Raw genomic sequence first — 14,234 nt, forward strand, 5'->3', positions numbered from 1 at the left:
GGTCATATTAATTTGAATACAAAGAGAGAAGTGCTCTACCAGGAATGAACAACAGCTCATCATCTAGTTCTTTGGCGATTTACCACCTGGAAGCAGCTTCTTTAGACCAGTGTGTTTTTCACAGAAGTTCCTGGTAGAGCGCTTTTCTCTTCGTATGCAAATAAATATAACCCTGGGGAAGTCTCTCTATGGATGATGGGGGAAACCAGGTGTGGACTCCTTGCCCAATGTGCTTAGAGGAATGTGGCTGCACCTCACTGACGAGGCCCATAGGAGGCCGAAACGATTGTCTGGGGTTGTCATGTTCCTTGTTCAGAGGATAATTGCCTGGTATTTCGGGGCTGGACTGACCTTACTTGGCGGAATCAGACTGATATACTTTAGGAAAGTTTTCCTCTGTGAAAAGCACACTGGTCTAAAAGAGGCTGCTTACAGGTGGTAAATCGCCATAGAACTAGCTGATAAGCTGTTGTTTGTTCCTGGTACTGCGCTTCTCTCTTTGTATGCTAAATAAAGTTATTGACCCCTAAACCTCTGGCCTCCCACATCACTATCACTAAATAAATCTATTAAATCCTAAACTGCCAGCCCCCCACATCACAACAAGCTAAATGAAACTATATTGAGCCCTAAATCTAACCCTAACCCTAACACCCCCTAACTTTAACATAATTAAAATAGAGCTGAATTAAATTTACAATTATTAACTAAATAATTCCTATTTAAAACTAAATACAAACTTACCTGTAAAATAAAACCTAAGATAGCTACAATATAACTAATAGTTATATTGTAGCTAGCTTAGGTTTTACTTTTATTTCCCAGGTAAGTTTGTATTTATTTTAACTAGGTAGACTAGTTAGTAAATAGTTATTAACTATTTACTAGCTACCTAGTTAAAATAAATACAAACTTACCTGTGAAATAAGACCTAACCTGCCTTACACTAAAACCTAACATTAAAAAAATAAAAAAAACACTAAAATTACTAAAAAAATAAAAAAGTCCCACTAACATTACAAACCCCCACCCCCCAAACCTACAAAATAAAAAACCTATCTAAAAAAACCTAAGCTAACCATTGCCATGAAAAGGGCATTTGTATGGGCATTGTCCTTAAAAGGGCATTTAGCTCTATTGCATTGTCTTTAAAATGGCATTTAGCTCTATTCAGAAAGCCCAAACCCTAAACTAAAAAAAACCCACCCAAAAAAACCTTAAAAAAACCTAACACTAACCCCCGACGATCCACTTACAGTTTTTGAACTCCCGCTTGAAGGATCTTCATCCAGGCGGCAAGAAGTCTTCATCCAGGCGGCGAAGTCCTCATCCAGGTGGCGAGAAGTCTTCATCCAGGCGGACTCTTCTATCTTCATCCAGGCAGCATCTACTATCTTGATTCCGGCGGCACAGAGCAGGTCCATCCTGAAGACATCCGGCACGGAGCATCCTCCTCATACGGTCGCCGCCGTATACTGGATCTTCAATGCAAGGGACACAATTCAAGATGGCATCCATTGCATTCCTATTTGCTGAAAGATTTGAATCAGCCAATAGGAATTAGAGTTGCTAAAATCCTATTGGCTTTTCCAATCAGCCAATAGGATTTGAGCAGCTCTCTTTCTATTGACTGTTCCAATCAGCCAATAGGATTTGAGCAGCTATCCTATTGGCTGATTGGAACAGCCAATAGAATGAGAGCTGCTCAAATCCTATTGGCTGATTGGAACAGCCAATAGGATTTTAGCAGCTCTAATTCCTATTGGCTGATTCAAATCTTTCAGCCAATTGGAATGCAAGGGAAGCCATCTTGAATCTGGATGAAGACTACTCGCTGCCTGGATGAAGATCCTTCAAGCGGGACTTCAAAAACTGTAAGTGGATCGTCGGGGGTTAGTGTTAGTTTTTTTTAAGGTTTTTTTGGGTGGGTTTTTTTTTAGTTTAGAGTTTGGGCTTTCTAAATAGATCTAAATGCCCTTTTAAGGGCAATGCCCATACAAATGCCCTTTTCAGGGCAATGGTTAGCTTAGGTTTTTTTAGATAGGTTTTTTATTTTGGGGGGTTGGTTGGGTGTTGGGTTTTACTCTTGGGGGGGGGTCTGTGTATTTTTTTTACAGGTAATAGAGCTGATAAACTTAGGGCAATCCCCTACAAAAGGCCCTTTTAAGGGCTATTGGTAGTTTATTGTAGGCTAGGTTTTTTTTATTTTGAGTGGGCTTTTTTATTTTAATAGGGCTATTCGATAAGGTGTAATTCTTTTTTATTTTTGATAAGTTTGTTTGTTATTTTTCGTAATTTAGTGTTTGTTATTTTTTGTAATTTAGTTTTTTTTTTAATTTTTAGAGTAGTTTTAGGATTTTTTTAATGTGTATTTTAGTTTACTTTAATTGGTAGTTAGTTTAATTGTAGTTTAATAGTTTTATTAGTTTAATTGTTAGTTTAAACTTAGTTTTTTTAATTTGACAGGAAAGTTTTAATTTAATTTAAGATAGGGAAATTGTAATTTTAATATAAAGTTAGAGGTGCATTAGGTTTAGGGGTTAATAGTTTAAATTAGTTTATTTCGTTGTGGGGGGCTTTCGGGTTTAGGGGTTAATAGTTTATTTTAGTATATTTCGTTGTGGGGGGCTTGCAGTTTAGCGGTTAATAGGTTTATCATAGTGGCGGCAGTGTGGGCGAATGGCAGATTAGGGGTTAATAATATTTAAATAGTGTTTGTAATGCGGGAGGGCGGCGGTTTAGGAGTTAATAACTTTAATATAGTGGCGATGATGTCGGGCAGCGGCGAAATAGGGCTTAATAAATTTTATTAGTGGTGGCGATGTCGGGAGCGGCAGATTAGGGGTTAATAACGTTATTATAGTGTTGGCAATGCGGGAGGGACTTGGTTTAGGGGTTAATAGGTAGTTTATAGGTGTTAAGAACAAACCAATGTGTAAAAACACACAAGAGGGCGCTAGTATGTCTGGTGACACCGTGAGAAAACAAAAAAATATAATATACCTAGGTGTGGATGAATACTACAAACTGAATACAATCAAATATTATTATATATAAATTGCTAATAATAATGATGATAATGGAAAGTGACACCTCATTAAATTTGTATAGTGAAATAGTCCAAATTTTTTCATAAATAGTCTAATAGATCACCAAAAGTCCACAACAAATTCCAACAAGTGGATTCGGTTTCCAAATGGCTGTGGAAATGATCCTCTCCTCCGATGTGGAATCAGTGATCTGTATAAATTACAAATAGAAAAGGACGACCATTGTGTGTATCGACAGTTCAAAAGACCCCACACATGCAGCCCACTCTAATCCAGGGTACTCACACTTTGGCTGAGCACACCAGTGTGCTTGTGGATACGATCTGGTTATCTGAGCCAACCAGCTTGCTCTTTCACAGGCAGCGTTCTCCTCGCAGCAGCTGTACACCAGCTGTACACCAGCAGACTTTTTGTAACTTCACGGCAGTATGGTAATGAGCACCTTGCTGCAGCCTTACAACACCTGACAATCCACTTGTTGGAATTTGTTGTGGACTTCTGGTGATCTATAAGACTATTTATGAAAAAATTTGGACTATTTCACTATACAAATTTAATGAGGTGTCACTTTCCATTATCATCATTATTATTAGCAATTTATATATAATAATATTTGATTGTATTCAGTTTGTAGTATTCATCCTCACCTAGGTATATTATATTTTTTTGTTTTCTCACGGTGTCACCAGACATACTAGCGCCCTCTTGTGTGTTTTTACACATTGGTTTGTTCTTAGTTTGATACACATTTGCGCTTATGATATTTGTGTTAAGAGGTGCTGCTTTAATATTTTTTAGGGATATTTTACTTGTTTATATAAACATTTAATAACTAGGAAGGATCTAACAAATCATTGTTAAAAGGAGCATATAACCATATATTGTCCCCACAAAGATACATACCATATCATATGGTGCTTGTATATTACTAATTTTTGTAATAGGTGTTTTTAGGATTAATCATGTATTTTATTTAACAGCGCCCTCTAGTGATTGTTTCACAAAACTTTCTTTGATTAGTTTATAGGTGTTAGTGTACTTTTTAAGACTTTAGTTATGAGTTTTATGTAACAGCTTTGTGGCGTAAAACTCCTAACTGCTTGTCTCAGATGGCGGTATGGATCTTGTCGGTATAGGCTATAACGCTCGCTTTTAAGCCTCCCAGAAAAACTTGTGATACCAATTCTATGGAAGTCCCATTAAAAAAACCTAATTTTTAGGAGTGCGGTACAGACGTTGCGTTACAGGCTAAAAGGCTTGCGGTACAGCTATACCGACAAGACTTGTAATGGCTGCGTTGCTGTTTTAGCTCTGAAAATTCCATATTTTCAGCGTTAAAAGACGAACGAACAAACTTGTAATCTAGCTGTATGTAAATAGATAATGTGTCAACTTGAGTCTGACAACTATGTAGTTTATTTGTAGAAAAAATCTTGCAGTGTTAGTGCACCTAAAGACTTTGGATGTATAAAACATGAGTATTAGAGAGTGATGTGTGTCATGTTGAGTACTGTGTTCATTTCTGTATCGGCTTAGAACTAACTTCTGTGTCAGCTAAGAACTAACAATATATAATGACTGCCGTGATGATGTGAATCAGTTGTGTTTGCAAATTCGGATATGTGCCCTAGATATTGGAGCATAAGAAGTGCAATAAGTAAATATAATACATTTGTGAGGTGGTGAAAATAAAACAAGAATACCTTTGTAAGAAACAAAAAGCAATTTGAGCAGTATTAGTGTACGTGAAGTGTGAGTATATGAAACATGAGCGTTGAATGATGTGTGTAGTGTTAAATTCTGTGTTGATTTCTATATCGGCTTAGAACTAACTTCTGTATTAACTGAAATCTAGCAGCGTTTAGTAACTGATGTGATGTTGTGAATCCAATGAGTTTACAAATTTGGGTATGTGCCCTAGATATCGAGGTATAAAAAGTGCAATAAATAAATATAGTGAATTTGTAGAGTGAAAGAAAACAAACAAATGAACATACCATTTTAAAAAACAGAAACAACCTTGTAGACTCATGAAGGTTGTTATATCTATAGTGTATATGTATATCTATAGTGTTGTTATATCTATATGTGTTTATGGAAATGAAGACAAGGGTGCAAGAAGATTGTATAACTAAAGAAGTAAGGTTAATATCCAATGATAAACAAATGCAGACGTTCCCAAATAAAATAATCATATTATATGATGCAACTTTACATACATACTTATTAAATTAGATATATAAATATTATATGGTGAGGAATGCAAGGGTATTTAGGATGATTATGTTATTTGATGCAACTTTGCATACATAATTATTAACCCCTTAAGGACCAAAGCATTTTTCCATTTTCTGACCGTTTGGGACCAGGGCTATTTTTACATTTCTGCGGTGTTTGTGTTTAGCTGTAATTTTCCTCTTACTAATTTACTGTACCCACACATATTATATATAGTTTTTCTCGCCATTAAATGGACTTTCTAAAGATACCATTATTTTCATCATATCATATATAATTTACTATAAATTTGTTTGTAAAATATAATGAAAAAATGGAAAAAAACACACTTTTTCTACTTTGACCCCAAAATCTGTTACACATCTACAACCACCAAAAAATCAACCATGCTAAATAGTTTCTAAATTCTGTCCTCATTTTAGAAATGCCCAATGTTTACATGTTATTTGCTTTTTTTGCAAGTTATAGGGCAATAAGTACAAGTAGCACTTTGCTATTTCCAAACCTTTTTTTCCCAGAATTAGTTACACTGGAACACTGATATCTGTCAGGAATACCTGAATATCCCTTGACATGTTTATATTTTGTTTTAGAAGACAACCCAAAGTATTGATCTAGTTCCATTTTGGTATATTTCATGCCACCATTTCACCGCCAAATGCGATCAAATAAAAAAAAATCGTTCACTTTTTCACAAACTTTTTCACAAATTTTAGGTTTCTCACTGAAATTATTTACAAACAGCTTGTGCAATTATGGCACAAATGGTTGTAAATACTTCTCTGGGATCCCCTTTGTTCAGAAATAGCAAACTTATATGGTTTTGGTGTTGCTTTTTGGTAATTAGAAGGCCGCTAAATGCCGCTGCGCACCATACGTGGATTATGCCCAGCAGTGAAGTGGTTAATTAGGGAACTTGTAGGTTTAATTTTAGCTTTAGTGCAGTGTAGTAGACAACCCAAAGTATTGATCTAGGCCAATTTTGGTATATTTCATGCCACCATTTCACCGCCAAATGTGATCAAATAAAAATAAACGTTAAATTTTTCACAATTTTAGGTTTCTCACTGAAATTATTTACAAACAGCTTGTGCAATTATGGCACAACTGGTTGTAAAAGCTTCTCTGGGATCCCCTTTGTTCAGAAACAGCAGACATATATGGCTTTGGCGTTGCTTTTTGGTAATTAGAAGGCCGCTTAATGCGGCTGCGCACCACACGTGTATTATGCCCAGCAGTGAAGGGGTTAATTAAGGAGCTTGTAGGGAGCTTGCAGGGTTAATTTTAGCTTTAGCTTTAGTGTAGTAGACAACCCAAAATATTGATCTAGGCCCATTTTGTATATTTTATGCCACCATTTCACCGCCAAATGCGATCAAATAAAAAAAAATTGTTCACTTTTTCACAAACTTTTTCACAAATTTTAGGTTTCTCACTGAAATCATTTACAAACAGCTTGTGCAATTATGGCTTCTCTGGGATCCCCTTTGTTCAGAAATAGTAGACATATATGGCTTTGGCGTTGCTTTTTGGTAATTAGAAGGCCGCTAAATGCTGCTGCGCACCACACGTGTATTATGAGTGAAGGGGTTAATTAAGTAGCTTGTAGGGAGCTTGCAGGGTTCATTTTAGCTTTAGTGTAGAGATCAGCCTCCCACCTGACACATCCCACCCCTTGATCCCTCCCAAACAGCTCTCTTCCCTCCCCCACCCCACAATTGTCCCCGCCACCTTAAGTACTGGCAGAAAGTCTGCCAGTACTAAAATAAAAGTTTTGTTTTTGTTTTTGTTTTGTTTTTTTTAAAAACATATTCTGCTGTGATCCCCCCTTAGCCCCCCCAAACAGCTCTCTAACCCTCCCCCTCTACCTTGCGGCCAATCAGGTGGATTGATGTCCGCGGCCTCAGAGCAGGCGAACCTGTTATGGAGCAGCGGTCTTCATAATTCGGCTCCATTGTCTGTGTTGAGTAGGAACACTTCAAATACAGCCCTACTTTGCTGATATTGCAGCGGTGTGGGCGTTCTTTTGCTGAAGCCGCAATCCCTATTATTTCCTATGGAAAACACATCACCACTTCTTGGCACAGCGAGGTACAGCCCACTTTTTCAGAATATATCAACAAGTTTTGAATATTGGGCTACATAAATGCATAGAACACTCCTTAACCCCTTCACTACCAGGACTTTCAGAGAAAAACACCCAAAATACCGGAGATTTTTTAGCATTTTTGCTATCACTCCATTTAAACAGAAATAGAGCCTTGTTTTATTTTTTATTTTCCCTTCAAAACTATATATATATATATATATATATATATATATATATATATATTTAAGTAGACAACCCAAGGTTTTGATCTAGGCCCATTTTGGTATATTTCATGCCACCATTTCACCACCAAATGCAGTCAAATTAAAAAAATAATAACTTTTTTTCACAAACTTTAGGCTCCTCAATGCAATTTTAGCTTTAGTGTATAGATTACCCTCCCACCTGACACACACCCTGGTCCATATCTGATCCTTCCCAAACAGCTCTTTTCCCTCCCTCACCGTCCACTGGAGTGGTCACCCCCATATTAAGTACTGGCAGACAGTCTGCCAATATACAAATGTAAGGCTTTTTTTTTTTAATTATTTTTTTTATTTTTTTCTGCTGTGTAGTATCCCCCCTTACTCTCCAACCTCACTGATCCCACCCAAACTGCTCTCTAACCCTCCCCCCTCTAACTAATGCCACCATCTTAGGTGCTGGCAGCTGTCTGCCATTACCTATAAAATGTTTTTTTAATTTTTTACTTCCCCCACCCACAATTGTAAATTACGGAACCCCTCCACACCCCTTTTCTGTATTGTAGCTGCCCTGTGAAGTCTGCACTATAATTTGTCTCCAACCAAAATAATCTTTTATCATCACACGTCTATCACAGTTTAACATTATGAGCCTGATGATCTAATTATCTCTCTCGCTCAGGTGAGATGATTTAAAATGATCCTACAACATTGAGAGATCCCTAGTGAAATTTTAAATAGGCAGATTTTGCTATAATTCTCCAAGGGGCGTTCCCTGCATTTTGGTAAATGAAGGAGAGACAAGCACAGTGCAATATAGCACTGCATGACATGACAGTTCTGCTGCATTTACACTTTGTGCTTTGCATTTTATGTTACTATACTCTTCAGATTAAGTTGTATTACATTTAAAAAAATACAGCAGTGTATTTAGGATTGGGATTTTACAAATTCAAATTATACTATCAAATTATACTATCAAATTATAATTTCTGAGTAACCTTAACAAATAAGGCTCATACTTTGGGGCCGATTTACCAACAGCCGTATTGTGCCTAATGCGGTCTTAAGATCACCGCTCCTTAATTCATACACCTCCTCTGAGGCTGCGGTCTGCAATCCGCCCCATTGTGTATAATCGGGTTGATTGACACCCCCTGCTAGCGGCCGATTGGCCGTGAATAGGCAGGATGCAGCATTGCACAAGCAGTTCACCAGAACTGCTTGTGCAATGTTAAATGCCGATATCGTATGCTATCGGCATTCAGCGATGTCTGGCAGACATGATCCGCTACAGCAAATTATGTCCGCCAGACATTTATAAATCGGCCACTTTGTATTTTTATGTGTATATTTTACAAATTACTTTGTATTTCTTGTATTTAAAATAAAACTGAAAAACTGACTGCATTAGTTTCCCAGAGAGCTTCATTACTTTCTATGGGCCCCATAAGCAAAGTTTCTCTAGTTTGGAGATAAATTATAGTGTAGTGGCTCCCTGGGCTTGAGGATTTGTCAAACTCTGCTCTACTTACCCTGGAACTGTCCCATTTTGGGCCACTAGCATTACAGCTCCTGAGCAGAACACAGCTGGTGATTGGGGGTCCTGTAATTGCTACTGCTAAATATCTCCCTGACCATACCTTCTGGGGACCAGTAATTATCTACAGAAATTCATTCATGGGCTGATTTATCAAGGGCCGAATGGCCCCTGATGCCCCTGTTTTCACGCAAGCCTTCAGGCTTGCTTGAAACAGCAGTTATGAAGCAGTGGTCTTAAAACCGCTGCTCCATAACTGGTCCGCTGACTATGAGGCTGCAGTCTGTAATCCGCCCGATCGTATACCATCGGGTTGATTGACACCCCCTGCTAGCGGCCGATTGGCCGTGAATCTGCAGGGGGCGGCATTGCACAAGCAGTTCACCAGAACTGCTTGTGTAATGTTAAATGCTGACAGCGTATGGTGTTGGCATTCAGCGATTTCTGTCTGACATGATACGCTAGATCCTATCATGTCGGACAGACGATGATAAATCGGCCCCTTTGTCCGTTTCATCAAATAATTTATTCTGTTGTTCTTATTTTGGATTACTCAATCTGCATAAATTCAAATGAATTTAGATTTGTCCAAAACTGAATGCACCTCTCTAGAAATTACATGAAATAGAGCACGTTATTTTTACACTACAATATTCATTTAAAGGAACACTAACATTGTTTAAATTTACACAGTTGTTACTTCACATCATTCATGAAACACTAATTTTGCATTATTGTTAATTCATTGTTATATGCACAACAGAATATTTTAAGCTCAATATCCGATGACCTTAAGAGTTTGTGATAATTTGTATTTTCAATGTATTTATTGTATTGCTGCTCTGTCATATGCACAGAATATTGTTAACTTCAATATCCAATATGACAATTTTTATTTTTTGTATTTTAAGAGCCCTCTGCTGTAACCAATGTGACTGTAACTGCAAAAACGACAACCACCATCTCTTTATCATGGGCAGTTCCCAATGACATAAATACAGCAACCTATGTCTATAAAATAATTGTGAATAATGGCAGCTCTTCCTGGGAGAATTCTACAAAGGACAACCAAACACAGATTACATCACTATTGCCTGGTGTAAACTACACATTCAACATTTATACTGTCACTTCTGATAATGTGACGAGCGTGGCTTTTGGTCCCATCCCTGCAACAACAAGTAGGTTTAACTTTATTGATTTTTTTTTTATGTGCAAAAATATTTTTACAATTTGATATCTCTGTACTTCCCATTCATGGCCATTAAATGCTTTACAGTAACCAAAATCCAGTTACCTTTCTATATTCCACCCATTTTCCTTCCATCCTTTCTTCCTTTGCCCTTCCTCCTCTTATGTAACTAATAGACGTCAATCTATTTAAAGCCCCTTTTTTCTTATATTTTATTCCATCATTATATAAAAATAAATTATTCTAAGATTACACATACAAATCTGAGGTATTAATGTATGTCAAACTTAACCTAAAGAATTTATGAATTGTCAGATCACATAATCGCTTGTCAATAAAATAGGTTTGGAGATTTAATTTTGTCCTTACTGACCCTTTTAAGGGACATTGTAGTGAAAAAGTCACATGCTTTAATTCAGTGCTTGACAGGTTTATGTCAAATTTAGGAGCCAGCCAGGAAGGTCATGAGCCAGTTATAGAGTTTAGTAGCAAAGCAAGGACTTAAGTATATAGACAAATGCAAATAACAAACAATTAGCAGCCTGTGGTAAAATTCTAGGTGTCATGGCTCCCTGGCCTTTAGGATTTGTCAAACCTTTCTCTAATTCATTAGAACATAAAACTTTAGCACTACTGACCCTAGAACTGTGTCTAATATCTGCAAAGATGTTAAAAATAGCTAAAGTTCCCTTTGGTGGCCACAAGTATTGCAGCTCTTTAGCAGAGCGCAGCTGGTGATTGCTGGGGTCCTGCAACTGCTGCTGCTAATTATTTCCCAGGCCTTGCCTGCTGGGATAAACTATTATCTGTAGCTCCATTGCAGGGCTTTAAATATATGTTCATCGCCTTTGTGGAGGCTAAACACAGAGTTCCTGGGTCAGTAGTGCAGAAATTACTAGAGATATGCATGGGCACAAAAAATTTCAGCCAAAAGATATTTTTCCCAACATTCAGTGTGGCCGAATTTCACTCATCTGGGCATTCGTTTCTTACCATTATTTCCAATGGAAACAGCAAATATATACAACTAATTTTAACAAAAATCTTATATTATAGAATTTGAACAATTAAAAGAACCTATCGTTCAATGCTAACAGAATTTCCAACTTGATGATTGAATCTAAGTCAATGACTAGCTCACACAGTTACACAACTTCACATTAGAATAGCTCTAAACAAACGAACCAGGCCGCTGCAGATCCACAGGTGAGTGCTGTAAAGCCGAACGCCGCACAAGCTGAGGGAGGAGCCACACACAGTCCCGAGAGGTGCAAGCCGGAAGCGGCCAAGCAGAGACCGCAAAGTGCACCAAAAAAAGTTAAAGGCAGCACTCGGGAGGCACTTATGAGAGTAAAAAAACTAAATCTATTGGAACATGTTAAAAACAGGCACAGAACAATAGGCTCCTTACGCGTTTCACTTAATCATAGGAATGGGTGGTTCGTTTAGACACCCCCTACTTAAAGGTAGGAGTGACCCAACAAAACACCTGAGGAATAATTAAAACATCATACAATAATAAGACATGCCAAATAGGACATGATATTGTGTTACATTGGAGTGGTTGAAATAACAAGTAATCGATCTATGTACAAATTCAGTTTTAGTTGATACTGTGTAACCAAAAAACATACACTTTGCAATTCAAACAAATTATGCCAAAACATATATACGGCACTTGCAAATATTATTGAACTTGAACAGAATCAAAAACTAAAACTAAAAAAAAGGGAAAGTTATATTTGATATAATGTATGGCATATATACATATGCAACTAGAAGGGCATATGCATGTTATTCTTCGACATAACATTTGTGTGAAAACATTTCATTTACTTAGAAATTATTATTACTACATGCAAACAGCAAAATTCATGAATTAATTGCCAAGTCCCGGGACACTTTATTTAAAAAAAATTAAAGATTTAAAGAGACAGGGACAGCAACACTCACTAAACAGAGAATCCAGCTGTCAAATCCCAAGCATCATATACATTGTATTATTATAACTCCATAAGGGACCTAGTTCGATAGCAAACTTTATAATTGACATCCCCAAATATATAAAGGCATTCATCAATGTAACATTGTGCAAAACATAGTTCCTAAGAATAATAATAAATGCTTATGAAAAGTACATGTGAATTGACCTATTTCATATGACATAAGTAAAAGGGGATATTGTGGTGTTTAACAGACATGTACAGTGATACCAGAAAAGGATAAGGGCTCGAATAAAAGTTAACACGAGCACATATGTTTATATCTAAAATGAAGATCTATACAAAAAGTAGATATGAACGTTATGAGTATTGTTCACACTAGTAAACGAAAATCCTATTCTACAAATAGACTCATATCCCATTCTTTATTAATACCACTAGGGGCAATAGTTCTTAATTTATAAATCCAGAACATCTCTTGTTTTAATAATAACTTATTTCTGTCCCCTCCTCTGATTGGTCTTCTCACTATGTCAATAACTTTTACCCCCATATTAAACTTATTAGTCATATGTACAGAAAAATGATGTCTGGCGATAGCTGAATCTTTGTTGAAATTTTTTGTATCATAAATATGTTCTCTTATTCGAGATCTGAGCTGTCTCGATGTTTGACCTGTATACTGCATGTGACACAAATTACACTCTAGGAGATATACAACAAACTCACTTCTGCAATTAGAATAAAATTTGATCTCAAACTGCTCATGGGTAAGCGAGCTATTGAATGTATTCCCTATACTAATTGTATCACAGGTGAGACAAGGACCAGTTCCACATCTAAATGTGCCCTTTCTCTGTAACCAGTTTCCTCCCTCATGTTTGTTGGTACGAACCATACTAGGTGAAAGTTTATTTGACAATAATGTGGGTGCTTTTCTGGGAACAAATTTACACTTCTCAGCTATTTCACAGAGTATTTCATCATCCCTTAAGATGTAAGTTTTTCTCCATAACCTCTTTCTACTAATCTCTCTTTAAGCGCTGAGGCTTGTTTGTAAAAATTATCTTGTGAGTTTGTGTTTCTCCTGAGGCGTAAAAATTGTCCCCTTGGGATGGACCTTTTTAAATGTGGAGGATGACAAGACCTAGCATGTAAAATGGTATTGCCAGCAGTTGGCTTATGAAAGGTATCAGTTATAATGTTCACTGAATCGACATCTCTTAGTGTGAGATCTAGAAAGTTAATCTCGTTGGACTGGCATTCTCCAACAAACTTCAAATTTAAATCATTGTCATTCAAATATTCCATGAAACCATCAAAGTTCACTGATTCATCTACTATAAAGATCAGATCGTCAATATATCTCATATATGTGATGATGGACTCCACAAACGGGTTCTCACTGCTATAGATGACATGATTCTCCCAACAACCAACATATAAATTGGCGAATGAGGGGGCAAAAGTTATGTTGTAGCAGAAATTCTATTATCTCACATAGTAGTAATTTTGTTTCTTCTGTGAAATTGGTGTTTATATCCAAAAAATACCTAATAGCTCTAATGCCCTTTATGTGGGGTATACATGAATACAGAGATGTTACATCTGCTACAATCCAGTAATACCCTTTCTTCCATGTTATTTACTGTAAAATCAAATCTGTGGAATCCCTCAAATAACTGTATAACCTGATTACCAAAGGTTGTAAAATGGAATCAATCCAATTGGACAGAGGCTCAAACAAAGAGCCTATGCCCGAGATGATTGGCCGGCCTGGAGGGGAAGTGACATTCTTGTGTGTTTTGGGCAAGTGATGAAAGATTGGTGTCAATGGATGGTTAGGGACAAGAATGCTGATCTCTTTCTTTGTAAGTAACCCTATCGCTAAAGTTTGTTCTAATAATCCTAACAATTTTGTTTTAAATTCACTTGTAGGATTTTTTGAAAGCCTTCTATACGTCTTAGTATCATCAAGT

The 14,234-nt window shown here is 36.8% G+C and overlaps 1 protein-coding gene across 1 annotated transcript in view; it reads left to right on the plus strand.

The window, feature by feature from the left end:
- The window catches only part of PTPRH (protein tyrosine phosphatase receptor type H), a 317,187-nt gene that overhangs the window by 178,358 nt on the left and 124,595 nt on the right, over window positions 1-14,234 (plus strand). The window contains exon 5 of the mRNA XM_053690705.1: window positions 10,032-10,301. Coding sequence (XP_053546680.1) covers window positions 10,032-10,301 — 270 coding nt within the window. The remainder of the gene's footprint in view (window positions 1-10,031; window positions 10,302-14,234) is intronic.

This window comes from Bombina bombina, chromosome 8 (genome assembly GCF_027579735.1).
Source record: "Bombina bombina isolate aBomBom1 chromosome 8, aBomBom1.pri, whole genome shotgun sequence".
Taxonomy (NCBI): Eukaryota; Metazoa; Chordata; class Amphibia; order Anura; family Bombinatoridae; genus Bombina; species Bombina bombina.